General features: G+C 53.0%; 1 protein-coding gene across 2 annotated transcripts; it reads right to left on the bottom strand.

The window, feature by feature from the left end:
- Window positions 1-224: 224 nt before the first annotated feature.
- Window positions 225-24,438, bottom strand: RAB43 (RAB43, member RAS oncogene family). Of its 2 annotated transcripts, XM_004692340.2 has the most exons (3): window positions 24,224-24,438; window positions 5,819-6,002; window positions 225-3,650 (listed from the first exon to the last, which is right to left on the bottom strand). In XM_004692340.2, the coding sequence occupies exons 1-3, from the start codon at window positions 24,425-24,427 to the stop codon at window positions 3,400-3,402; spliced, it is 639 nt and encodes a 212-aa protein (XP_004692397.1). In that variant the 5' UTR covers window positions 24,428-24,438; the 3' UTR covers window positions 225-3,399. The 2 variants fall into 2 exon arrangements, with proteins under 2 accessions (XP_004692397.1, XP_004692398.1); XM_004692341.2 differs by lacking the exon at window positions 225-3,650 and having other exon boundaries at window positions 5,866-6,002; window positions 24,238-24,429.
- Between the last annotated feature and the right edge of the window lie 6 nt (window positions 24,439-24,444).

Here is a 24,444-nt window from a genome sequence, read left to right as displayed (position 1 = left end):
CAGGACCAGGAGAGGCTGGACAGAGGCCAGGTGGGGCCAGAGTGGCCCTGGGCATGGTGACAGAAGCCTTTAGGCTGAGGGTAAGGAGGGGGGCCATGACACCCTGGCTCCCCTGAAGGCCTACTTTGCCATGGGAGGCCTGGAGACAGGGAAATCAGCTGGGCAGATGAGGTCATCTTGGGCTCAAAGGTGAGAGAACAGGTCTCAGGCGCCACCGGGTCATTACAGAAATCTGTTTAATGGTTGAGGAATGTGCACACTCTGGCTCTCCTAAGTCTCCATGAAGGCAACGTTTCCATGTTTTAAAAAATAGATTCGATATAAAGATTTGTATGTTCATAAATAGATAATGTGAAAAATCCCCAAATGCAAATGGCATCCTTGGGTTGGCTGAGGTGCGCCCCACCCCAGCAGTCCAGGCCAGCAGGGGTCACAGCTTCCGGGGGGCCCTACCGTGCACAGCCCTCCTGGGAAAGTGAACTGAATTCAATATGAATTAGGAGCTCCTCCAGCTCCAAACCTGCCCATCCTGTGTCCTCAAGGTTAAAGGCCACTCCCAGGGGGACAGAGACCTACCCTCCAGCACAGGGACAGGACTCAGCCTCTGCCCTCAGGAGACGGGTGCTAGGATACTTCCTGGCCTCCTCCCCTTCACCCTGACCCTACCTGTCCTTGTTCTTTGCAATTTATAAACCAAGAGAGAGATTCAGCTGTCCCTGCCCAGAGGCCCTGACCCGCTGGGAGAGGGGCTGGCCCATCTTGCTTTTTGTCTCACACACTTCCCCATTTCCTGCACGGAGGCCTGGGCCAGGAGGTGGTGAGCCCTGCCTGAGGGACCACTACAGAGCAGGCCCCCAGGCTGCCTGTTACCCTTGGAGGGGCCTGGTGGGATGGTGGGTGGCTCAGTGGGAGACGACCTCAGCCCGGGGCAGGGGAGCCATGCAGGCCAAGGGCTGGGGAAAAACTCATTCTTGCTGGAGGGTGCGGTGGGCAAACTTGGGGTATAACCAGCTGGGTCACTTGTAGGTTCTAAGAGACGTGAATCAACAGGCAGGGCGGGTAAAGGGGGGCGGGCCAGAAGGGGTCTGGGGCAGGGTGGGCTGTGGAGGTCTGGACATCCTGGAGGAGCACGGGCTGCTCCGGAGCCCTGGAGGCGGGAGAGCAGGGAGACGGCCCAGGGCGACCTCAGACCAGCCACTCAGAGGAGCAAGCCGTAGCTTGGGTGGTGGAGACAGGAGCCCCAGGGCAAGGAGGTTAGTGAGGGGATGGGGTCTGTCTGGGGTGGAGGGGCAGGGGGTCGTAAAGGTGGCATCCCCAGCACCATGGGGGGTAGGGAGAACATAAGGAGCCCGGGCGCCCTGGATTCTAGGCTAAACCCCCTGGAGTGTGAGGCTGCTCCCAAGCATGGAGGATGGGGTAGCAGGGGCCCCTTAGTCCAAGCTTCTGACATCTTGGGCTGTGAAAGGGGAGGAAGCGAGGTGCTCGTTCCTTGGTGGCTGGGTGAGCCAAGAAGCCACCAATGAGGAAAGCTCCCGACCCAGGCTGGGCCAGCCCTCCCCAGCTAAGCCTTCCCTGGCCTTCAGGTCGGTCCTGGGGACCAGCATGACTTGCAGGGCAAGTGCCAAATGAACTATCACCAGCCAGCTACCCATCCCTGTTCCAGCCTGGCTCCTCGCGGCAGCCGAGGGCACCAGTGAAGGAGAGGCTTCTGAGGGGGCAGTCACCATGTGCTCGACTGGAACTAGGTGGCAAGTCAACCCTGGAAATAGGCCCAGGCCTCTGCTCCAAACCCCTACCTGCGCCTTGCCCCCAAAGCAGCAGATTTCTGAGGTCAGGCTTTGTGAGATTCTCTCCTAGCTGTGCCCGAACGTCAGCCCCCTGCAGAGGTCAAGGGGCTGGAGGGCCATTGCGTTTGGCCTGAATGGGGTCCTCTTACAGGCACTTTCCACCTGCTGGCAGAGCCCAGGCGCCACGAACAGGGCAGACACCACCACCTCTCCCTGCCAGCTGCTTGGCCCTGGCCCTGCTCAGCCCATCCCATCAGCAGGGCTGCTCAGGAAGGCAGGCAGGCGGTCTTCCTGCTTCCAGCTCCCACCTCAGCTGACTCCCCTCAGGGCAGACCCCAGGGCTGCTACCACCGTGGGCTGCTCCAGGCCTCTGGCTTCCAGCCCTCCCCCAGGCCTGCCTGGGAGAGAGCCCTGCAGACCACAGTGCTCAGAGGGGAAGGCAAAGGCGCACGATGGGATGAGCAGGGGGCCGCCTGGGCTCCGGCCCCTTTGGCTGAGGGCATGGCCTGGAGGGCAGTTCACTTCCTGGGGCGCCACACTGAGGGGCCAGAGGGGCTGGACTGGAGGGCAGGGTTGGTGGGGCACATCACATGCCCCCAGTAGTCCCCACCGTCCCCTGAGCCATGCCCAGAGAACTCGCGCCTGCCTTCCAGCCTCAGAGCCCAGGACAGGGAAAGGCCATTAAAAGGGGGGTAGTCCAAGCCAACCACGGACTGCCGGGGCCTAGCCTGTAGGCTGCACCTGGAGAGGCAGCACGTGGGTGAAGCCTGGGTGTCCAGGCTCACTCTCAGACCTGGACCTCGGGAACACCAGCTTTCACTTTTCTCTTAAAGGTCCAGTTCCTCTCTCAGGCCCCTATCCCCAAGCTTCTGAGAGCTGGTGCCCCAAAAGGAGTTGGTTTTGCAATCCGAGTGTCAAAACGTAGGGCTGCACGCCAGCAGAGTCCCCACTCGGCTGTGCGCCCTTACCCCTTGCCTGTGCTGATGAGAACGAGAAGCTACATGGAAAACCAGAAGACTTGAGTGGCTTTGCTGAGAGCGAGCTGGCCACAAGGTGTCTGTGAATTCAGAGCTGGCAGTGAAGAGAGGAAGAAGGCTCCATGCCCGGGAGGGTCAGGGCGTCCCCGACTCAGGAGCTGAGTCCGTTGGGCCAGTCGCCCTTGCTCTCAGCGGCTACATATGGAGGCTCTGGAAGGGCCTGGAAGACCTGGCACCAGCCCCATCCCAGGGAATCAGCAGGCTACCCCGCCGCCACAGCTGCCTGGGTGTGAGATGGCCGGAACCAGCGCGGTGTGGGGGGGGGGGAGGCACGCTCCTGGCCCCACGCCCACGCTGTCCATGCAGGCCAGTGCTGGAATGTGAAGAACTTGGGGGGACAGCCGCTGGCTGGCAAGATGGGCCCCACACCCTACCCTGTGCCCACAGTTCTCCTGTGCAGGAGGTTCTCCTGCGTCTTCCTTCAAGCATCCAGGCCCCAGGATGGTTAATTCCAGGACTTTATCCAGCTGCCCCAGAACTGCTGGCATCCAGGAGGGCCAGTTGTGTAGGCTGGGCTTGGCAGGCCAGAAAGAGAGAAGGTGGGGAGGCCCCTGCCTGCCTGCCCGGCACCCCGGTCAGCACCCGCAGCCCCAGCTCTCTCCAATGTCCTTGCTGTCCAGCTGGATGTGGTCGGTGCCCTTCTCACTGAGCAGAGGGCCCCCATGCCTCATCACCAGCTCTGTGGCCACCCTCACGAAGGCCTCCTCCACGTTGTTCGAGTCCTTGGCAGACGTCTCGATGGCACACAGGATGTCGTAGTGCTCCGCCAGGCTCTGCGCCTCGGCCAGCGGGACCTCCCGGAGCTCGCCGAGGTCAGACTTGTTCCCTGCAGGGAAAGGCCGGGGGAGCTCAGAGGGTACACTGGTGCCCGGCCAGGCTATTTTACCTGGCAGAGCCAAGTGAGACCCGGTACCATCCCCTGCCCTGTCAGCTGCCAATAAACACGGCATGTGTCGCTTACCTGTTTTTTTTTTTTTTAAGTTTTTAATTTTAAAGTCCTTACTCTAGTCTTTATTCCTTCATCTTTTCTTTTTTTCTTGCCTTTGCCACGTTTGTATATTTTATTGCTTTTCCCTAAGAATCAGAAGCACTGAGTTCGGTGGTAAGAACACGGACTTCAGCGGAAGGAGAAGCCTCTCTTTCCTATTGCTTCTGTGTCACCCAGGCAGCCACATCGCCTAGGCGGTTTCCCCACTGACGAGGCCACCTCAGCAGAGTAGGGGTTAAATAATGCAACGCACATGAGGACAACTGGCACGTGACAGGCCATCTGGTCAGTGTTGACGTAACAGGGAACTTGGCCTTGCTAGTTTTTTTCTAAAATGTTATTATTATGTTCATTGTTTACTCTTGCCTATTTTTTTTAAGATTTAATTTTATTTCTGCACACAAAAGCTGGGGTGTAGGCCAGAGGTTTGGGGGGTGGGAGGATTCACCAGAGACAGATTGGGGAGCAGAATAGGCAAATCTATAGAAACACACTGCTGAGGGGAGCAGCAGGCTGTCAGGAGAGCTCTGCTGTGCCCTGGGGGTCAGCTCCCTGCTGGGGATGGAACTCAGTCTGCACTGGTTGATGACAGCTCAGAGTGCTGTGATTTAACCCCTTGTGCCACTAGGGAGGGCCCCAAAGACTATCATTTACTTGAAAATACACTTCTGGCTTCTCCCATAGGTGAGAGATGTTTCATTATGTTCTAAACAATCTACTAAACTGTCCCTTGACTCAGCTTCTAGATTTTTTTTAAATGGTTGACTTTCCTAATGTGATTCCAGAGAGGACAAATACATATGTGACAAATATATATAAGCAACTATACAGATCTAAAGTTTCTTTGGAAAAATAAGTAAGGTAGCAACCAACTTGAATATACAGAATTTACTTGGATTCTGATTTTAAATTGAAAAAAAAAAAACACATGACAAGAATAAAAAATCTGAATATAGATCAGCTTTCTGATATTAAGGGAATGTCAGTATTTTATAGATGTGAAAATGGTATTCTATCAATTTATATATCTACATATATGTATACATATATTTAAATGTCTATTCTACACTCACGCTAGAAGAAGTGGCTTTTGGATTTGCCTCAAATGATACCAGGAGGTGGTAAGTGCAGAGTGAAACAAAACGAGCTGGCCTGGGTGATAGGTGGGAATCAGAGCTCATTACACTATTCTCTTTATGCAATTATATAAAATGCTCTGTAATTGACTGTTTTTGAGTGTCCTGGATAAAAGGGCAGAGCTTAGGCCTGACGAAGAGATTCCTGGGGAGCCCGGTGCTGACTAAGCCAATGCCACACCCGAGTCTCAGCAGGCTGTGGAGGGGTCGACACTAGAGCTGCCCAGTGTCATCTCAGGAATCAGCCTGACAGGCACGGGACCACAGAAATGCTCCACAGCTCCTTGGGCCCAGGCTGAAGGTAATATGGAAGAACAGACCAAGTGAAGGCAACAATCTCCCTTTGCAGCAGCAGCTCTCAAAGTCGGGTCCCAGGGCCGGCACTGTGGCCATCACCAGTCTCCCCGGGAGCTTAGGTAGGTGTTAGAAATATGCCTGCCTGCGCTGCTCCCAGGCCCCTGGATCAGACGCCCTGGGTGGCGGCATCTGGGCTAAGAGAAGCCTTCTGAGTGGCGGGGAAGCCCTGTGCGCGGCAGGCTGGCTTCCCTTTGCTGAGCCTCAGCATGCCACTCCCCGCGAGGAAGGAGCCACGGTTAGAACTAAATCTGATGGGAAGATTTAGCCAGCATTAACCGCTGTGTGGACCCATGCAAAGGAAACGTGTTTCCTCTCTTCCTTCAGCTAATACCTATTTTGATATAACTTCATATGTGACTAAAGGGTCAGAGGCACAAGATTTGGTCCAGAATTCTGGCTCCATTTCTGCCTAGCCAAGCCCAGCCCCTCCCTGCACTCTGGCTGGCCCTTTGCTTAGAAAGCAGAGACCGAGATGGGCAGAGCGGGCTCCATGGCCCTAAGCCCCCAGCTCACCAATCAGCAGCTGCACAATGTTGGAGCCCCCGTACTTCCTCACATCCTCAATCCAGTGGGGCACCGACAGAAAGGAGCTCCTCCTGGTGATGTCGTAGGCGAGGATGGCCCCGTTGGCACTGCGGTAGTAGCTCTGGGTGATGGTGCGGAAGCGCTCCTGGCCAGCCGTGTCCCAGATCTGCAGCTGAAGAAAAAAGGGGTGTCCTGTGAACCTGGTGGTGTGGCCGAACACAAGGGCCAATGGGGGCAACCTCACAGACCTACAGCCCAAGTGCTGCTTCCACCGGGTAGGACTGGCACATGAGCTGCTGAAGATGGACATAGAGCAGGCCTTCTGAGCCCTCTGGAAGCAACCAGGGACCCACGTTTGAGGAAGGCAGGAAGGTGCAAGGGGAAGTGGGAGGTCCTCGGCTCCAAAAGGTGGTGAGGGGACAGGGCATGTTCTGCACTGCAGCTGAAGTCAGCTTGGGGGACTGGTGTGTCCCCCCTTTCCTCTAAACACTGGGCTCACTGGTGGGGAGCTAAATGGAGGGTTCACACAGCTCAGGCGGCAAGCTGCCCCCAGGGATGAGCTGAGCTGAGGGCCTGCCCTCCCCAGGCCTGTAAACACCTTCACATAAAGCTCCCCAGCATCAGGGCTCTACAGGTGAGGCTGCAGGTGTTCGTCCTCCTGGAGGTAAGGAGCTGGGCTGCCCCAGGGAGGGTCTGCAGGAGCACTGCACAGCCTTCTCCATCGGCCCGCCCAGCTTGCCCCACACATTTGCTAGTGCCTGCTGCCAAATCCGCCAGACACTGGCCACTGAAGAGGTGCCCATGTGTACCAGGAGTTTCCCTGGCTCTAGATGGAAACGACAGGATAAATACCAGATTGGGCAGGGAGGATACTGCGCCAGGGGCAGACCAGGGCTCAGGCCAGGTGGCTGCCCGCACTGGCTCTGGGGCTGGGAGAAATGGACTGTGTGTGGGCGTCAGAGTGGGCAGGTGGGCAGGGGTTCTGGGGTTGCGCCTCCCTTCTCTGCTCCCTGTCTCACAGGTGCTCAGGCCAGCTGAAGATGCACGAGAGATGCTCTACAGGGGCTGCAGGTCTGTCCACCTTCCCCTGCTGGCACCAGCACAGGAGCCTTTTTATCTCATTCCCAAGGCATGGGGTGGGGACAGGCCACAGAGGCGCCAGTTTGTGGGGGCAGGGCTGCTGACACGGGCCCTGCGAAGGTGTCCGCCTCTTCCCTCGGCCCCACCGAGAACAGCCCTTGCGCTCCGGGCCACAAAGCGAAAGCCCCCGGTCCTGAGACTCCGAACTCAGCGCGCTGAGGCTCAGGTCCACGCTCACGCATGACCACCGGGAGGAGCAAGGCATGAGCTTTGACAAGACACAGAGCTGGGGCCAATGACCAAAGGACTCATGTCCACACCCCAGAAGAGCGCATGAAAGACAAGCCAAACTACTACAGGGAAGAAACAATACGAACACCATTTTTCTAAGGCTGGGAAAGTACTCAAAAAGAAAAAGAATTCTTGAAAATTAAAAAAAAAAAAACAATGAAAATGCAACATAAGGCTTGAAAATAAGAGTTGAAATCTTTCCAAAGCAGAAGGAGAAATACCAAGAGATGGAAAGATGGGAGAAAATTAATTAATTCTATCTATCTATCTATCTATCTATCTATCTATCTATCTATCTATCTATCTATCTATCTATCATCTACCTACCTACCTACCTATCAAATAAACATTATATATATACATATATGCACAAATAAATCAGTCATTTTTAAAAATTGGAGGAGTTAGCTAAGAGATGTAATATCAAGATAAGAATTTCAGGCACAAAGGGAACAGTAAAACCAAGGGGAGGAAATCAAAACAATACTCTGAGAGAACTCCCCAAAACTGAATGGATGGGCCCACTTGTATAGGGGAGAACAACAGACCAACACTTTACACAGAAATGGCAATTCCTGAATAATGAGGAAAAGATCTCGAGAATACCCAGAGAGGAAAAAGATAGGCTTCAAGTTTTCACATAAGCCCCGATGGCATGAGACATTCAAGGAGAAAATGCTTTAAAAAGATGAGGGGAAGCCCTCCCTGGTGGCACAGCAGGTTGGGACACAGCACTGCAAGCAAGCTGCAGCCGCTTCAGTGCGATCTCCAGCCCCTGAGCTGATCCACTTGGCACAGCGGACCTCTCCTGACCCACCCACTGCTCCCCTCAGAAATGGACTTTGTCAATCAGCCTGTTCTGCTGCTCCCCACTGTCTCTGGTGAATCCTCACACCACCCCTGCACCTCTGGCTTGTACCACAGTTTTGTATGCATAAATAAATAAAGCTTAGAAAAAGGGGAGGGGGGATTATTTCACACCTAGAATTCTCTACCCACTCAACTATCAGCCAGGGCACTTCCAGACACGTGAGCCTCAAAACCTTTCCTCACAGACCATCTTGCTCAGGGCGCTACAGAAGATTCCTCCACTAACATAGTCAGCCACAAATAAAAAAATGAAGGCTCCAGAAATAGTGTTCAGCTCAATAGAGAAGCAGGGGAAATAGATCGCTAGGATGGCAGGCAGGGCAGAGCCTCAGACAACAGCCTCCCTCAGGAGCCAGGCCGCCGGGTCCAGGGCAGCTGCCTGCACCACAGTCCTTGGAGGCAGATGATGTTTTGCAGAAAAGTACCCACATCTGTCCTTTTCAGAATGTGAAGGCCAAGCAGCACTGGCTATTGCCTGTGGGAGGAGCAGACCTCACAGTCACCACAGGTCTCTGTCCAGGATGATTAGGCTAGTGGGCCCCAGACAGTGGGCTAGAACCCAAAGACCACGAGCTCAAGGGCCATTTCAGGGGAGGCAGACCAGAGTCTGGAGCAGCTGACATGCCTGAATGAGGAGCTATAAGGGGCTCTCTGTGGTGGTCACAGGCGGGCCCCTGTCTGAGGCCTGGATGTACAGAGTGGGAACACCAGATTTTTACCAGTGTGGCTGCAATGAGGTTGAGACCAGACCAGAGATAGAGGTTGTGTAGTGTAGGGGGGGAGGCTGAACTCCCAAGCTTGACACAGTGGAGAGACCGTTAGCACCCAAAAATCAAGCTGAGACATCAGGAAGGCTGCACCCCATGAATGATGACAATGGATGCTAAGAGCTCCAGAGGCCTCTCCCAAACAAAGTCTAAGACCAAGTCCCAACCTGAGTCTGGGGTTTGGAAGCTGAATTCTGAATTCCATCAAGTCAGACCAGAGAAACGTCTTTGGCTTTCCACCTATCTGCCCTTACAAACATGAAAGCAAGCCCACGCAGGTTCAAGGCGAGCAGAGTAACTGAACAGTAGCTGGTAAACTGGGCAGCCGGGAGGATCTTTTCAGAAAGAAAAGTCTTTTCAGGACTGGGAATATTATCATCCTACTCCTCCACGTTGGAGGAAGAGAAGGAAAGGGAACAGGGAGATGGGCAAGCTGGAAGTCATAAACCGGTTCTGTCACTTTCCAACTTGGGTCAAAGCTTAATTCTGTTTTTCATCTGTAAATAAAAGATGCTGTAGAGGTTAAATAATAGATTCAGTGTGCACAGTGTCTAGCACAGAAAAGGTACTGGATAAACACACCCATTTCACAATATTTACTGAGCTATTATCATTTTATGGCTAGTGTTTTTAATACATGCAAAGGAATGTTAATGCAAGGAGCAAGCAGAAAATGCCCAGAGAAAACCTGCAATGGCGGCAGCTCATTCATCTACTGCTCCAAGGCTACTGAGCGCCTGCGTGTCCCAGCCCAGGTCCTAGGAACCAGAGACGCCGCAGGGAATGAGAAGCTCCCATCCCAGGAGGGGCGGCGACAAGAAGCATGCGCTAGGGTGTCTGCATGGAAGAAAAGGGCTTTCTGAAGCAAGAAAAGGACCTAGGCAAGGCTCTCCAGGGTGGGCGCCTCCTGGGGTGCTCTGGGAAGTGATTTTGGAAGAGGCCTGAGGGGCAGAAGCCACCAGCAGGACGAGACCAGAGGGAACAGTGCGAGGGCTGGAAGCCCGCCCAGTTGCAGGTTCAGAAGGGTAGTGAGGCCAGATGGCAGGAAGGAAGGAGAGTGGGGGTGCCCTGGCTTCCTGCCGGGAGCCTCCATTTCTGGTCAGGAGGGCTATGGGCAGCCCCATCACTCCTGCATTCATGGCCCCCACATGAGCGGGACGTACAACTGTAGGAGTCAACCCCGACCATGGGGATAGGGGTAGAGGGTGTGGATGCTCCCTCTCAGGGTCACCTTTGAGACATCCCACAGGCATCTCATTTGCAAGCCTGGGCCAGATCAAGGCATCCGGCTGTGACAGTGACAATTTAAGGGCGCAATCTCATATTGCTTTTCCTTCCTTCTTCATTTCACAACCGCCAGTCCCTAAAACAGCCACACCGCGTCTCCAGTGCTGTTTTCCAGGGAGGCAAGGCCACAGCTGGGCTCTGACTGGTCTGTAAAGCATCTCCGGGGCTGCGGGGTGGAGCATGATCTGCTGTGGGTTCCAGAGAAGGTTTAGTAGAAGAGGCCTAATTACTTGGCCCATGTGCATTCCGGGTTTCAAGAGGCAGAAGCTCATGCTGGCTGGACCCCACGCTCCAGGCAGGGCCTACAGGAGGCTGGGTGACAGTTTAAAGAGTCTCTTCAAGCACCGGCATTCCCAGCGACAGGCAGGTCAGGCAAGCAGATGACCTCCCTCACCTATGCAGTGGAGAGCAGTCGTGGGCTCTCTCAGAAGCCAGGACAGAAGCCACTGCAAGGACGCAGGGACACACTAAAGCTGACCTGTGGGCCACCAGGTCCTGCGCAGAAAGGAGGCTGCAGGGCATGGGGACTGGCCAACGCTTTCAGCAAGACCCTGAGTCCACGGTTGTGTGCGCCTGCTCCCCTCTGCTCCCAGACCTGGGCAGGGCCTGGCCAGGGGAAGCGACTTCTGTTACCACCTCCCCCAGCCGCAAACCAGACTCCCAGGGCAGTCTCAACGTGCTCGGGCTCTGCCCCCAGCACTCGAGATCCTGCCAGTCTGTTCTCCCCCTTTGAGTAGCACCCTTCAAGGTCCATGGCTCCAACTCAGCTGCTGCAGCTTCCTCCCGGGCCTGACGTGCTCCAACCCAGCTGTCACACCACCGAGTTCTCCCTGCAGCCCACCTGCGTCCCAAGGTGAGCGCCTCTCAGGGTCTCTCCCAGAAGAGCAGTCCAGGCTGTCCTCCACCCATTGCTCTTCTTTAGTGCCCCCGACTGCCTGATCTGTGTGCGTGCCCTTTCTGAATGCTCTGTCCCCTTCATGTGCGGTCATGAGGGCAGGGGACATGGGCCAGCACCCACAGCACCCAGGGTAGTGCCTGGCATGCAGGTGTCAAGTTACCTGCCCCACCTGGTCTCCCTGCCCCGGCCCCCACCAGCAACTGACCGTTGGGAATTTGCATGCTATCAAGTGAAACCACTACCTCAGCCCACCTACCCCTACACCCACAGAAGTCCTCTGCCTGCTCCTCAGTAGACAGACTGTGTGCTGTGAGTTACACCTGAGCCTCCCTCCCGAGCACTGTCACCTCCCACATGGCATGAGGCTACTTTCATTAATCTTTCCCAGCAGGATTTGGGGAGCCCTCGGAACTTCTGGTGTGTAGTGTGCAGTCCAGAAGCATCTGTGGCCCTGGGGTCTGAGTGAGACCAGTTAGGACGAAAAGGGTTCCCAGGGCACATAAGCTCAGAAGGCGCTGCCTCCCTCCCCCAGGCCAGCAGGGCTGCCAGCCTCAAGCTGGGGGGGGCGCGGGGGGGGACACACACACAGGGTCTCCTTGAGTGTGGGTCCTTCTTTTGCCTTCTTGATGAGAAGGCTCAAGACCACTGATGTCAGGCACAGTGTCAGAGGGGGAAAGGCTCATTTTCTCTTCTAAGCTCCACACCTACCACTCCAGCTTGCGCAGCGCTCGAGTCCCTTCACCAGCGATGGAATATTCTTATTCTCACCATTCACCTCAAGCTTTTGCCAGACACTCTGCATTTAACAATCCTACCTAGCTCTTAGGACCCCAGCTAAGCAGTCACCTGGCTAGAATATCTGTCCCTGAACCAGGGACCTGGGCCCCAGCCCTAAGCAGAATCCATTCTTCTACCTTCTTGCTCCCACAGTGCATTATTCCTGTCTGACAACACACCTTAGGGCACCAGGAATTCATTTAAGTCAAAGTCCCATGCCAAGCTGCCTTTGAAGGCCAGCAGAGAACATAAAATGAAGCAAGATGACAAAAAAGGATGTCCTGTCTCAAGCAAGTTCAACAAAAATAAACCAACAAATCACCATCCTACAAGCAAAAAAATACTAGTGCTGGTTCCAGAGTGGGTATCCACCTAAGGCCATTCCGGCGGGGCGCCTGGGTGCTAAGTCTGTCTCGCCATAGGGAACAGGGTCTCGAGGGAAGCAGCCCCAGCGTGTCTTCTCTGGCCACAGCAACCAGGCCTGGCGGCTTAGCAAGGACGTGCCCTTCACACGCAGATGCTGGGGTCAGGCCCGTGCGGGGAACTCAGGCCCCAGGATCTGTTCCCACTGAGGCCCACGTGCCAGCAATTCTGCTTATTAGGTTTGAAGCATTGTCGATGGTTCCATTCCCAGAACCCATGTCCTTCCCGATAGAGGGGCAGAGAATTTTATTTGAACAGGCGTACTTCTGGGTGAAGGAGCAGACAGTGGAAAGTTCCTGGCTTCTTTGGAGCAGAAAAGAACCTTGGAAAAATTAGTTTTCAGGACAAAACTCTGCATACTGGTCAGAGTGACCCAAATACAAGTTCCTGAGCTATTTTTCATCGAGTCTTGGGATGTGCTGAGTTGCACCAGGAGGTGGAGTCTGCGGCCTTTCCTCAGCCAGCTGCCAGCAGGCACGCCTCTCGCCAGGCTCTCCAGGGAAGAGCTCCACCCGGCTGGCAAGCAAGCCACAGAAAGGCTCGGTGCGCTGCTGGGAACCAGCGGATGCTGCAAACCCTCCAGCTGTTTGTCGGTTAGACTCGGGCAGGTGGACAGAGGCCAAACGAGGAGGAGAAAAGCAGGTGCTGGGGAACAGGCAGCTCTTCTGCGGGGTGCAGTGAGGACTTGGGATGGACTCCTAAGCCCAAGATTCCTCCGGCCCCTTACACAGTAGCTCAAGATCCCAGTAGCAGAGATTCCTTTCTCTGTCCCTGGCGTTGGTGGGGCCATTCACAGTTTCAAGTGGAGATCAGAAATCCGGGGCTCCCCGTTAAATCTGGAGTCTGCCTTTCTTCGGAGGCCTCGAAATTTGGGGCCAGCAGTGACCAGCCAGCCCATACTACAGGCCCTGTCAGTCCCTTTCAACCTCATGATAACCCTAGCAGGCTTGCACATGGAGGCTTTTGCATGGCCGCACTATTAAGCAGCAGGAGAGCTTTGCTTCAAACCCCATGTCCTGTATACATGGCTCCTCCACACGCCCTTTTTGATATCAGTGATGTAGAGATCATCACTGATGACTGACACCTGCTGCCGGAATCAAGCCTGAACACTCTCAGGCGAAAGGGCTCCAGCCTCTAGTCAGTGAGTCCTTCACTTGCAAAGGGCCACTGGCTCCCTGGGGTCCCTGGTTTCCTCTCACAGGAAGCAGAGACCTCCAGCCTCTAACCAAGCCTCTCCTCCATGCCATTCTCCCTGCTGATGCCCAGCCACACCGCTAGCCATGACCCTGGCAGGCAGCGAGGGCTTTCCTAAGGGTGCTGCTGCAGGGTGCTCCCCGGGTACCCTCAGTCCCTGCTATCATCCTCTTATCCTACTGGCTTCTCTTTTTCTAAAATTCCTCTATAGCAACAGCCAACCTGCAGGGCTCAGATGCCCAAAGTCCTAAACTGCCCCTCCTGTGCCCTGCTATCCAAATCACTGGGGAGCAGACGGAGCTGGGAACCCCACTCAAGCCTTGACTCCCCAGAACACAATACTTGCTTTCTAGCAGGATCACAGGCTGGTCCCACACCCCTGGGGCACCTCGCTCCCTCACCCCCAAGGTTCCAGCTACTTTTGACTTGGACAAGTACCCACACCTGTGCTTTCACACTTCCACAGGCTGGGCCTGTGGAGCCCGCGGGAGGTGTCGTAAAACCCCTCCACCTTTCCTTACGGGGGACCCTCACTTATCTTCCTGGGCCCTGCTCGAAACTCTCTAACCCTGGGGACAGTGGAGGACCGCCGCCTCCTCTGTGCCAGAGGCCCTGGCACGCATCCCTGGGGCAGCCATGGCAACCACAGGGCCCTGCTTCTTGGGAGCAGTCCTAATTTTAAACACCCAGTCCTACTGTCGCCACAGTAAACACACATGTGCTTGCCAGGCCTGCATCCCAGCTCTCCACTCGGCAACGATGGGCACAGCAGCGATGGCACCAAGGGCACTGCACACCAGCTACCCCTTCATGCGTCTATTATCCCGACCAGCCGTGAGCCCCTGGAGAACCGGGACTGTGTCTCTTACTTCGCTTCTTTCTTGTCAGTCCCTTGAGCAATGCTTGGGGAGAGCTGGCGCTGACGGAGTGGACGTACCGACCATGAACATGTGCCAGTTAGAGACTCCCCCACAGTTCATGTCTTGTGGGGTGTCAGATGGTAGCTGCCAGCCAACAACTGCAATGCACTTGGGCACAGCACCTCCCCTTGCACCTCTTTCCACTTGCCAGCTGTTCCACTCAGAGAAGATGAGCTCAAGGCCATGGTTCTTAAGTGACCCCACCCCACCCCCAGCAAAGTTATCAGAGCAAAGACGAATTTTCAAATAGATTTGCCCTGAGTTCCAAACAGACTGAATGAAACATATCTCACAACCTCGATATACTATGCTAAGATTTCAAAATGTCAGAAGTCATTTTTAAAGACCCACATACTTACAAAAATTGACCGCAAGCAATCAATAATTCAAATACAATCACCTTCCCTTCACAATACTGAGTGCTTTAAGAGTGCAAATTCTTTTCACTTCTGAGGAAAATTATCTTAAAAGTAGATTTCTACATCTAGCCAAACTAATGTCTAAGTAGGGAAAAATAGAGTCAATTTTGGATATAGTGTCCCTGAAAGTTTATCACTTACTCTGTAAGAATCATTTGAGGAATAGGGGTCCTCCCTGGTGGCACAGTGGATTAAAGCACAGCACTAAGAAGCTAAATCCATTTCAGCACATGTTCAATCCCCAGCCCCGGAGGTGACCCACATGGCATGGCAGACCTCTCCTGACCTGCCTGCTGCTCCCCTCAGCAGTGTACTTCATTCATCAGCCTGTTTGGCTCCCCACCCTGTCTCTGGTGAAGCCTCTCACTGCCCCTGTACCTCTGGCCTGTACCCCAGTTCTGTATGCAAAAATAAATAAATCTTTAAAAAAAACTATTGATGCCCAATCAGTCAAATGTTGACTGAAAAGTAATTAATGACCAGGAACAGGAATCCCAGATGATTTCAACATGTTGGTCACAGAGATGGGGGCACTGAGGAGAGAGAAAAGGATACAGAGGTTTCTGTCTGCTTCAGACCAAAGGCGCAGACACTAATTCTAGACCACAGAGAGAAAACTCTACTTACACATTTAAAATTGAACAAGATGACTAAAATTACAAATTTCCAGAGGGTGACATGGAAACAACTAAGCCGTCCAACAAGACACAAGACATACCCTAAGGGGAAAAGTTACCACTTAGAGTGACGCAGGCTGCTTAGGAGGGACAGAGACACAGAGGGGTGTGGGTTGGCTGTGAGGTTAGGTGCAGCCCAGGGCACAGCCCCAGCCCCCACAGGGCCCAGGAACAAATGAATGTGTGTGAATTGGGGTAAGTTCTAGGTAGAAAACACAAAACAAGGCAAGGAAGGTATAAACAATAACTGAGACTTTCAAGACATCATGCTCCATGGAAGATGCTACACACACACACACACACACACACACACACACACACACACACACACCCCAAAATACTGTAGGTGTCCAATTATTGAGACTTTCAAGACTTCATGCTTACACACACACAAACACACACACGCACACACACCAAAATACTGTAGGCGTCCATATTTGTAGGAAATGCCCAGAACAGTAGACAGGCAGATCCCAGGGGTAGGGGAGAAGTAGAATGAGAATAACTGCTAATGGGTATGAGGTTTCTTTTGGGGGGATGAAATAGTCTATTACTACAGTGGCGATGGCTGCAAATGCTTAAAAAAATTTACTGTATACTTTATATAGTGCAATGTTTTGCTATCTGGATCATACATCTCAATAAAGGCTTTTGTTAATACTATCTATGTTATTTTGAAACTGTGCTTCTTTGGGGAGGGGCCCACTGGCACCCAATCTGGCCGAGAGCTCACTACATTGACAGTCCTTGGGCTGCAGTGTGCTGATCATTAAGCATTTCTTTCCCTACCCAATTCCCTTTGCAGTGAAACTTCTGTGAGGTCTGCCAGGCATGCAGCTTACTGGCTTAAAATGTCCTGCCCTTGGGTGTGATCTCTCTGCAGCTGACTGGGAGAAGGAGAAACCAATAGCACAACAGTTTTGATGCTGAAAAACTGACACGTGTCTTTCTGAAATAAAGAACCAGTCCCTCAAAAACACAATCCGTTCAGAGAGGATTCAGGAAAGTGATGCAAACCGCCATCTGCCTATGTATACACACATGTACACAGTGGTCCTTCCTTATCTGAAGTTTCACTTCCCACGGTATCAGTTATCCATGGTCAAGCATAGTCATCTTGAGCAAGACGACATTCACTTAAGTCTTACTATAGGATATGGTTATAACTGTCCTAGCCTATGCTGAATTGCTGTTAGTCTCTTACTGTGTCCAATCTGCAATCAGTGTTACCGCAGGTAGACGAGGCTGGGGAACAGCACAGGCACAGCATGGCGCTACCCACAGCTGAAGCCACCGAGGGGCTCAAGCGTCTCCCTGTGAATAACGAGGGATGACTGTATACCAGAGAGCAAACCACCTCAAAATAGCTTACTTAACACTCGAGGGCCCATCCATCCCCAGCAGCAGTAGAAGCCCTGGGGCCCCAGGGTCTCCCCTCTTCCTCACACTCATCTCCTCTCCATCTCATGATCAACTCCACTCCTCAAGCAGAGCTTCCAGCTCCACTGGCACCTTCTGCTCAGATGGGATCGTCTTTCTCTCTTGCTCACACAGCCAACTCTTGTCAAGGAGGGTAGCCCAAAAAATGGTTTCGTATCAGAGTTTTCATTGAGTTATTTAGCTGGTAATTTCAAAAATTAAATTGCTTTTCCCACCTGTGTGCTTAGTAGAGTATGTATACATAAATTTGATTTTTCCATAGTCCATCAGCAATATAAACATGGCAGACAGTAACAATTCATAGGTAGCAACTGTGACTCATTTTTTGGTCATGAAGTCATCCATTTACAGAGTTAAAACCCAAGAGAAAAAAGAAAGTTGAACAAAATAAAACAAACAAAAGTCAAAGTTTTCCACTGACTAGGTAAACAGAATTTTTTAACTTTAAAAATACCTAATCTTTCTATTTCTCAGGGATAAAAATGGCAGGTGTGAGGATTACTCTGCTTGAACAGTGATTGTCATTTATGTCTTTTTTGGTGAATGATGAAATCCCACAGCCAGGTGTGGCTCCAGAGTGGCACATCCCACATCCTCATGCCACAGACCGGAAACTGGCGCAAGAAGGGGAAATGACCCACTAACTGTCAGCTGTGAGCTGCGGGACAGCCTCTTAAGCCTTCCCACCAAGATGTTCCTGGTCCCCTTAAAAAGTAGTCACTTTTAACTTGTATCATGTATCATGACCTGTCACTGCCCAAAACACACCCCAACTGCTGTGAGGAGCCTTGGGCACGCCCCGTGGACTCATGTGAACCAGAACTGTGATTTTACAGTCTTGGATTTATCGACTCCTAAATCGGGCTCTTATGGCCTTCTGGCTGTTTTTAATCATCAAATCCACCTACAAGAGACCCGCCAAAAGGAAGGGCTATGAGTTTGGAAGATCTAGAATAGGGATTATCTTAGTTGATTAAACATTTGGGAAATACAGATACAATTTCTCAAGGAGACTCCTTTGAATGGGACAGTACCCATTAAGTTCTGGTTGGTTGTTATTTCTGAAAAATCAGCCCAGTTACTTTGTAGTTACTCCCCATATTTGGGGTGGTGTCACCTCAATCATTCAGGAAGACGTGTGAAACCTCTAAGAACTGACGAGGCTCACAGGACTCACATAGGATTAAGTTTGCCTTTCCTCAGCCTAGGAAAAGGAGGTTTACAAGGCCAGGCTGTGCCAGTAAGCCTGGAGGACACATGTGAGATGGGGTAGAGAAAAGAGCTGGTAGTGACAGGCAGCTCTTACTATTTCATCAACGCACACGGGAGAGAGGCCCTCCTACACACAGCGTTTGCCCGGAGTCTGCTGCTGCGTGTTCACTAAGACTGGCCTTCTGATACTATAGTTCACAGAAAAGGACTTTTTCCTTTTTCACACTATCCAAAATCTGGATGAATGAGTTGATTACCACGTAGTCTGAATTAAGCATTTTTTTAATAAGCACTTGACATCAGCTGTTGTGATGATACTGCTAGTCAAAATGGAAAGCCTCTAAAATGCTAGTGATGTATGATAGTCTGGATTTTAAATTGGCCCCAAACCCTTGTGGGGTGTGTGAGTGTGTGTGTGGGGGTGTACATGCATGCGCGCATCTAAGCACTGGTAGTGATGGGAAACGAGAGAGCAGTGAGGATCAAGACCAGACAGGAGCCACAAGCTAGTTTCTGGTTCAGACCTAGCACTGACTGGTCTTCAGCTTCTCCTCTGTGAGTGCAGTCTCTCTCACCCGGCAGTGGGAGCACGAATGGAACAACAATGTCTGATCACAGTGGTGGAAACTACCACCACTGACGTGAGATGCCTGACGTGAGGAGGGAGTTCGTCCTACTCAGAAAACCACTGGCATCAGCCTCAGCAAGGGTCTATAGCCAGGCCTAGTTCTACACAAAGGCCAATGGGAAAGAAAGAAAACCCATCAGGCCTTAAAGACCAAAAACCATATCGACACCCTGAGAGGCGCTATTCCCAGGAAGGGGTGGAGCCTGGGGGACCTAGTCCCCCTTGGTCCCTAGCCTGCATAGAACGCGGGGGCCAGGCCCTTGCCTTTTCTTGCACCAAATCCTGTATGAGACGCTCTTCTTCTTTTCAGTGACAGATAGGGTAACAGATGGGTGAAGTGACCCAGGACAGGTTGCTGTGCAGCCAGAAGACAAGCTTCCTCACCCCCTCAGATGATTTCCACTAGGTCCTTAAAGGCATGCAGGTGAAGGAGGCTAGAAGCTGGGACATCTGCCCAAGCCACTATGTGGCAAAGTCCTGAATCTGGACCCGGCACCTCGAGGCTCTAACACAGGGCCTCCTTCCTGTCTTTTCAACGCCCTGCAGCCTTCGGACCGCCAGAGACCTCAGGAGGCAGAGTTTGTTTTGCAATTAGTATGGCTGTCGCTAGCATCAAGAACAGATTTCTTCAGTCAACTGGCATGACCTAGAACTTCTCTCTTATCTAACAGTTTCTGGAAAAGTCAAATCAATTTTATCCAAGTAGGAAAAGCATACAAACAAAGCCAGGCCCTTGACTGCAAAAACTGAGGATGCAAACTGAAAGAAAAAAAAAAATGACAATTCCTTTTACCCACCCTGGCCCCCTCTTTTGGAAATACCAGAAGCAGCCACAAGAACAAAGATGACCTGTAGGACCAAAGGGAGCTTGAGAGCCAAGGGCAAAGGCCCTGAAATCTGGAGGCCCAAGCCAAGGGCATGGACCTTACCTCTGTGAAGGAGTGACCTGGCAGCATCCCCAACAAGTAAGAGCACACCTGATAGAGAGCTGGATAAAGGGGGTACACTTCTACAAGGCTAAGCTCTGTGTGTGGGCCTAAGGCCTGCATCCCCAGTGATCTGCAAAAAACGAGTTTACATAACAGGCCTTTGTGTTGTCCCAGATAAGAGTGAGTAGAGGAGCAGTTTTAAGGATTTAGAAAAGGCTGAGATTTCCTGGGGGACAGTGAGGTGGGGAGGAGCAAGAGGTGAGGGGGGGGTTAACAAATCATCTGTCTACTAAGAAACAGGTTAGACCTATAAATATAAAACTGTCAAATATTACTGAGGAACATAAAACCAGATCTGAGTAACTGGAAAAGCATTCCATGTTCTAAAGTAGGAATATTTGATATCATAAAAAAGCCACCTACCTAACTTAGGGAGGAAAATAGTAACCGCAGCAATAGTAAAGTAAGACCTGATTTCTTGGTTTTATTCACAGCAGCACATTCAGGATAGACAAGAAATGGGTGACACTGCTTACCTCTCTTCAGCGGACACTCGGTGGCTTGGGGGACAAAGGTAGAAGGGAGATTTGTGACTGTACACCCTTTTAAGTCTCTGACACTTTGAAATTCTGAACCACGTGATGGATTATCTATTCAAAAATAAGTAAAGGGAATTTTAAACTATCTTAAGTCCTCCACAGTTTCCCAACCACCCTAGAAGCAGGCAGAACAAAGACCATTAGTTTCATTTACAAATGAGGAAGCCTGGGGCCCCAAGAAGGGAAAATGAATGCCACAGTGGTGGCAGGGATGGAAGTGAGACCCAGACCTTCAGTGGCTCACAATCCAGAGACTAGCAGCACCCAGATTTGCTCTCAAAGTTCCTTCTGCGTAGCTGGAGCTATACATGAACCCACAAGGCGGTACAGGGACGAATCAGTCACCACACAATGAGTGCCCCTGGACAGCAGGGCAGGCTCTGGGAGCTGTTAGAGTCCAGCCAGAAGTTCTCTTAGCTGACAAATGCCCAGAAACTCTTCGGGGTTTCAACCGTATTAATGAAAATCTATCAAATGCCCAAGTCCACGTTCTTCTCTCAAGGCATAGTGGCTGCAGCTGCATTTTTACTAGATTCATTAACTTGCAGCATTTCAGGGTCATCATCATGAACTCTGAGGGACTCAGAAGGGCGGCCAAGTGTAAAAACAAGCACTGGGCTTAGGAGCCAGCCAGACCCGGGGTTCAGATCTGGTTCTGTCATTGGCTTGTGTGTGGCCTTGGGCAAGCTGGTCACTTCACTTATTTGGCCTTAGGATCCTCTCCATAAATAAAAACCAATTATAGACAGAGTGAACCCCAAATGGACACTGCTATAGATGAGGGAGTCGTAGCTATACAGGCAGCTTGAATGGCTGCACCTCCAAGGCGGGGAGACCAGCACACATGCTAACTGCTGTGGCCCTATGTACACATATCCCTTCATGGAGAAGAGGGCTGGGAGGTCAGGGAGGGCCTCTGTGGAGAGGTGGCGTTCACAAAGGAGCTGAATGACTGAGCCGTGGTTACGCAGAGATCTGAGGGCAGACACAAAGGTCCTGAGGCAGGAATGTTTGAAGAAGAACCAAAGGATAAAGGAATCTGGAGAGTAGAGGATGAAGGCAAAGGCAGGCAGGAGAAGAGAACCAGGCAGCCAGGGGTCCAACTCTTCAGGTCAGGTGGTATCCTGCTTGCAAGGGGGATAATCACTAAAGTCAAGGGGTCTAATTAGATCTGTGATCTTCCAGTCCTTTTCTTTTTTTAGCTGCTGAACTCTAGTCAAATAAAAGCATGTGGAACCACACAGAAATCCAGAGAAAAGTAGTACTGCTCAGGGTAGGAGAAGCGAGTGAAGGCCTGGCTGAGCTTCTCCCCTCTTGGCCTTCCGCCTTAACCCCGCAGACCCCAGGCTGGGGCTCTGAGGAGCTGGAAAGCACTGGCCAGCCAGCCTGCAAGCTTCCTCCAGCTCTGAGCACAGCCCGGGTCACAGGGAGAGCAGCTTTAGGTGTTCCGGCGGGTGCTCACTGGGCCTGGCACAGGTGCTGGGAAGGCTGGCATGTAACTCCCTCATGTGGGCAAGCTTTCCAAAGCAACAGCCGTCAAAGTGGCTCACCAAAGCCCTGGGTCAAAGTCACACCGCTGGAGCCAGAGGGCCACAAAACAGTGGCTGAGGGGCGGGAGGGAAGACTTCGCTGGAGGGAGGAATTCTAATGGCTTCCCTGGGCGGCGGTTACAGGGCAGTGTACACTTGTTAAAATTCACAGAACAGTGTCTTATGTGGGTGATGTTTACTCAATAACCTCAATAAACTGACGATTTTTTTTTTTACCACAAGACTGGAAGACACCTCAGAGGAATGTTTTTGGGTGAGATTCCGAGAGGAAAATGACCTGCTCCTACTGAGTCAGTAAAGCCCAGAAACTCTGACTTGAGTTTCCCCACCCCTGCTGCTCTGTTTTATTCTAGCCTCCACAGAGCCTGGGTTTCAGGTTTCTCTCACTGCAGGATGCTGAGGTAAATCATTGCCAAAGGCTTCCCCACTGCAAACAATCCAATTCTAAGAAGCAGTCTGGTGACAGACCTGGCTGATCCGAAAGCTTTGGAGGGAGGAAAACTGGAAGAAAAACTCCCACCTGGGTCCATCCAGCTGAGTGCCCTGCGCCAGCCTGCTCTGTGTGAGAAGGGGTTAAGAACAGGAACACATCTGTAAAACGGATGGCACACAACAGACTCTCCAGAAGGGCGGCTGGCCTGGCTGTAGGAGCTCTTCAGGGCTGGGCCACACCCACCCTGTCCTGCAGCTGCCAGTCCCACCGCTGCTGCCTAAGAACAATCTGGAGGTAACCATAAGGAAAAGAAATCACGACCAGCCTGCCCTGCATTGCATAACCTGTGCTCGGGTACACAGTACACCCTGGGCTCTGCAGGGCAGGTTGTTATCTTGCCAGGTAAACAGGAACACCCTGCCCCCTCCCTGACCACCACAGAGCCAGCCACCTCCAGGCCATCACCAAGCTCCCGCACTTGCGGGAGCTAGGCGGGAGCGGGCCCCCAGCTGGCAAACACCGCTGCTGTTGAGCCCTATATTTTAACATCCACTTTCCCTGTGGCTGCTGGCAGCACCTCAGGGCTCAAACGCGCCTTGGACACACTCCACCCATCCCACAGCCCTTCCTCTCGCCACCTGCTCCAAAGGGTAGTCCCAAATGACTCAGAGCTGCCTGCCACACCTTGCTCCTTCTATCCCGAGGAGACCAAAAACACACAGAAACCAAAAGACTATTAAAAACAAACCCCAAAACCCATCACGACTTCAGGCAGGGCGTTTCCGCTTCCCCTGTGGCTCCGACTTGGGGAGGTGCGGTGCTGGAGGAAAGACTGTGGGCTTACTTCTCCACAGTGGGGCAGGAGGCAGGCAACACCCTGAAATTATCCTAATGTTGCAGAAACAAAGAGCTAAGTCTCCCCACCACAGGCCATCAGTCAGCGCAGCTGCAGCGTCCTGGTGCATCAGGACTCAAGTGACTCCCTGCCTGGACTCAACTTCTGGAAAACAAGGCGATAACAGGAGATAAGGCTGGCCCCGCGCTGGCCCTGCCGGCAGCTGTCCTGAACATCATGTGAGCGCAGCTAGCAGCAGAGAAAGCACAGGATTGCCATCCAGCCCGGAGAAGTTCTGAACAAGCACAGTGCTGTCCCGGCCAGGGCTCCTACTCTCCTAGGGAGGGTGAAGCCCGGGCGAAGAAACCCGATTGATTCTCTGATCACACATAGGATTCATCAAGCCTTCGCCAGGGCACGGTGGCAACTACATCCTGCTGATTCTGTTCGGTGCCGTTGCCAAAGCTTGGTCTTCTCCCCCACCTTCCGGTATCTGTGAAGTTTTCAGTTTCTAGCGAACTCCAGCTGGGGGAGGGGACCGGGCTGGTCCAGTCGAGTAAAGTTCCACCAGCAGGTCCACAAAGGGACGGCGGGGAGGCGTGGCCAGGCCGGAAATTCTGACAAAAAGTTCTGGCCCTCGGGTCCCAGAAGCCGCTACTTCCTGATCCCTACCAGACGTGGGGGGTGAAAGTTTTCGAGCTGGGGTCCCCGCTGTGGGTCGGCTGGGCACTGGGGCTGCACTGGGGAAGAGTCGCGCCGGCCAGGCGCCTTTCCGCACCCCCACCCCATCGGGGCGCCCCGCTGCCTTCCACCCGCTAACTTCTTTTGGATCAAAGTCCCCCAGGATGGGAGGGCAGAGCCTCCTCCCACGCACTAACCCCCCAAAACACACCCAGGCCCCCAAGGTCCGCGCTTTGCGAACCTCAACCCCGACTACACCCCAAGTTCCAGGCCTCCTGCGACAGAGGAAGCAAAAGAGATTTTCCAGAAACCTCAGGGGCGCTCGCCGCGGCCTGGGACTCCACAGCCCCCGCCGCCTCCAGAGGGAGAACCTTCCAGAGCTCCCGAGCTGCCCCCTGGAGCCCCCGGGAGCCCCGGCTGCGGAGCAGCGGGAGAAGGCCAGGCCACCCCGGCGACGCGACCCCAGGCCGGGCCTCCCACCTTGACCCGCTTGCCCTGGATCTCCAGCGTCTTCATGGTGAAGTCGACGCCGATGGTGCTGCCCTGGCGCTCCGTGAAGACACCCGTCTTGAAGCGCTGCACCACGCACGTCTTGCCCACGCTCGCGTCGCCCACCAGCACCAGCTTGAACAGGAAATCGTACTGCTCGTCAGGGTCCCCGGGGCCCGGGCCCGGCCCCGCCATGGCCGCGCGGGAGCCGA

Source organism: Condylura cristata, unplaced genomic scaffold (genome assembly GCF_000260355.1).
Source record: "Condylura cristata isolate star-nosed mole 26May11 unplaced genomic scaffold, ConCri1.0 scaffold00033, whole genome shotgun sequence".
NCBI classification, from domain to species: domain Eukaryota; kingdom Metazoa; phylum Chordata; class Mammalia; order Eulipotyphla; family Talpidae; genus Condylura; species Condylura cristata.
Note: the sequence above shows the minus strand (reverse complement) of the source record. Positions and strands in the feature narration are given on the sequence as shown.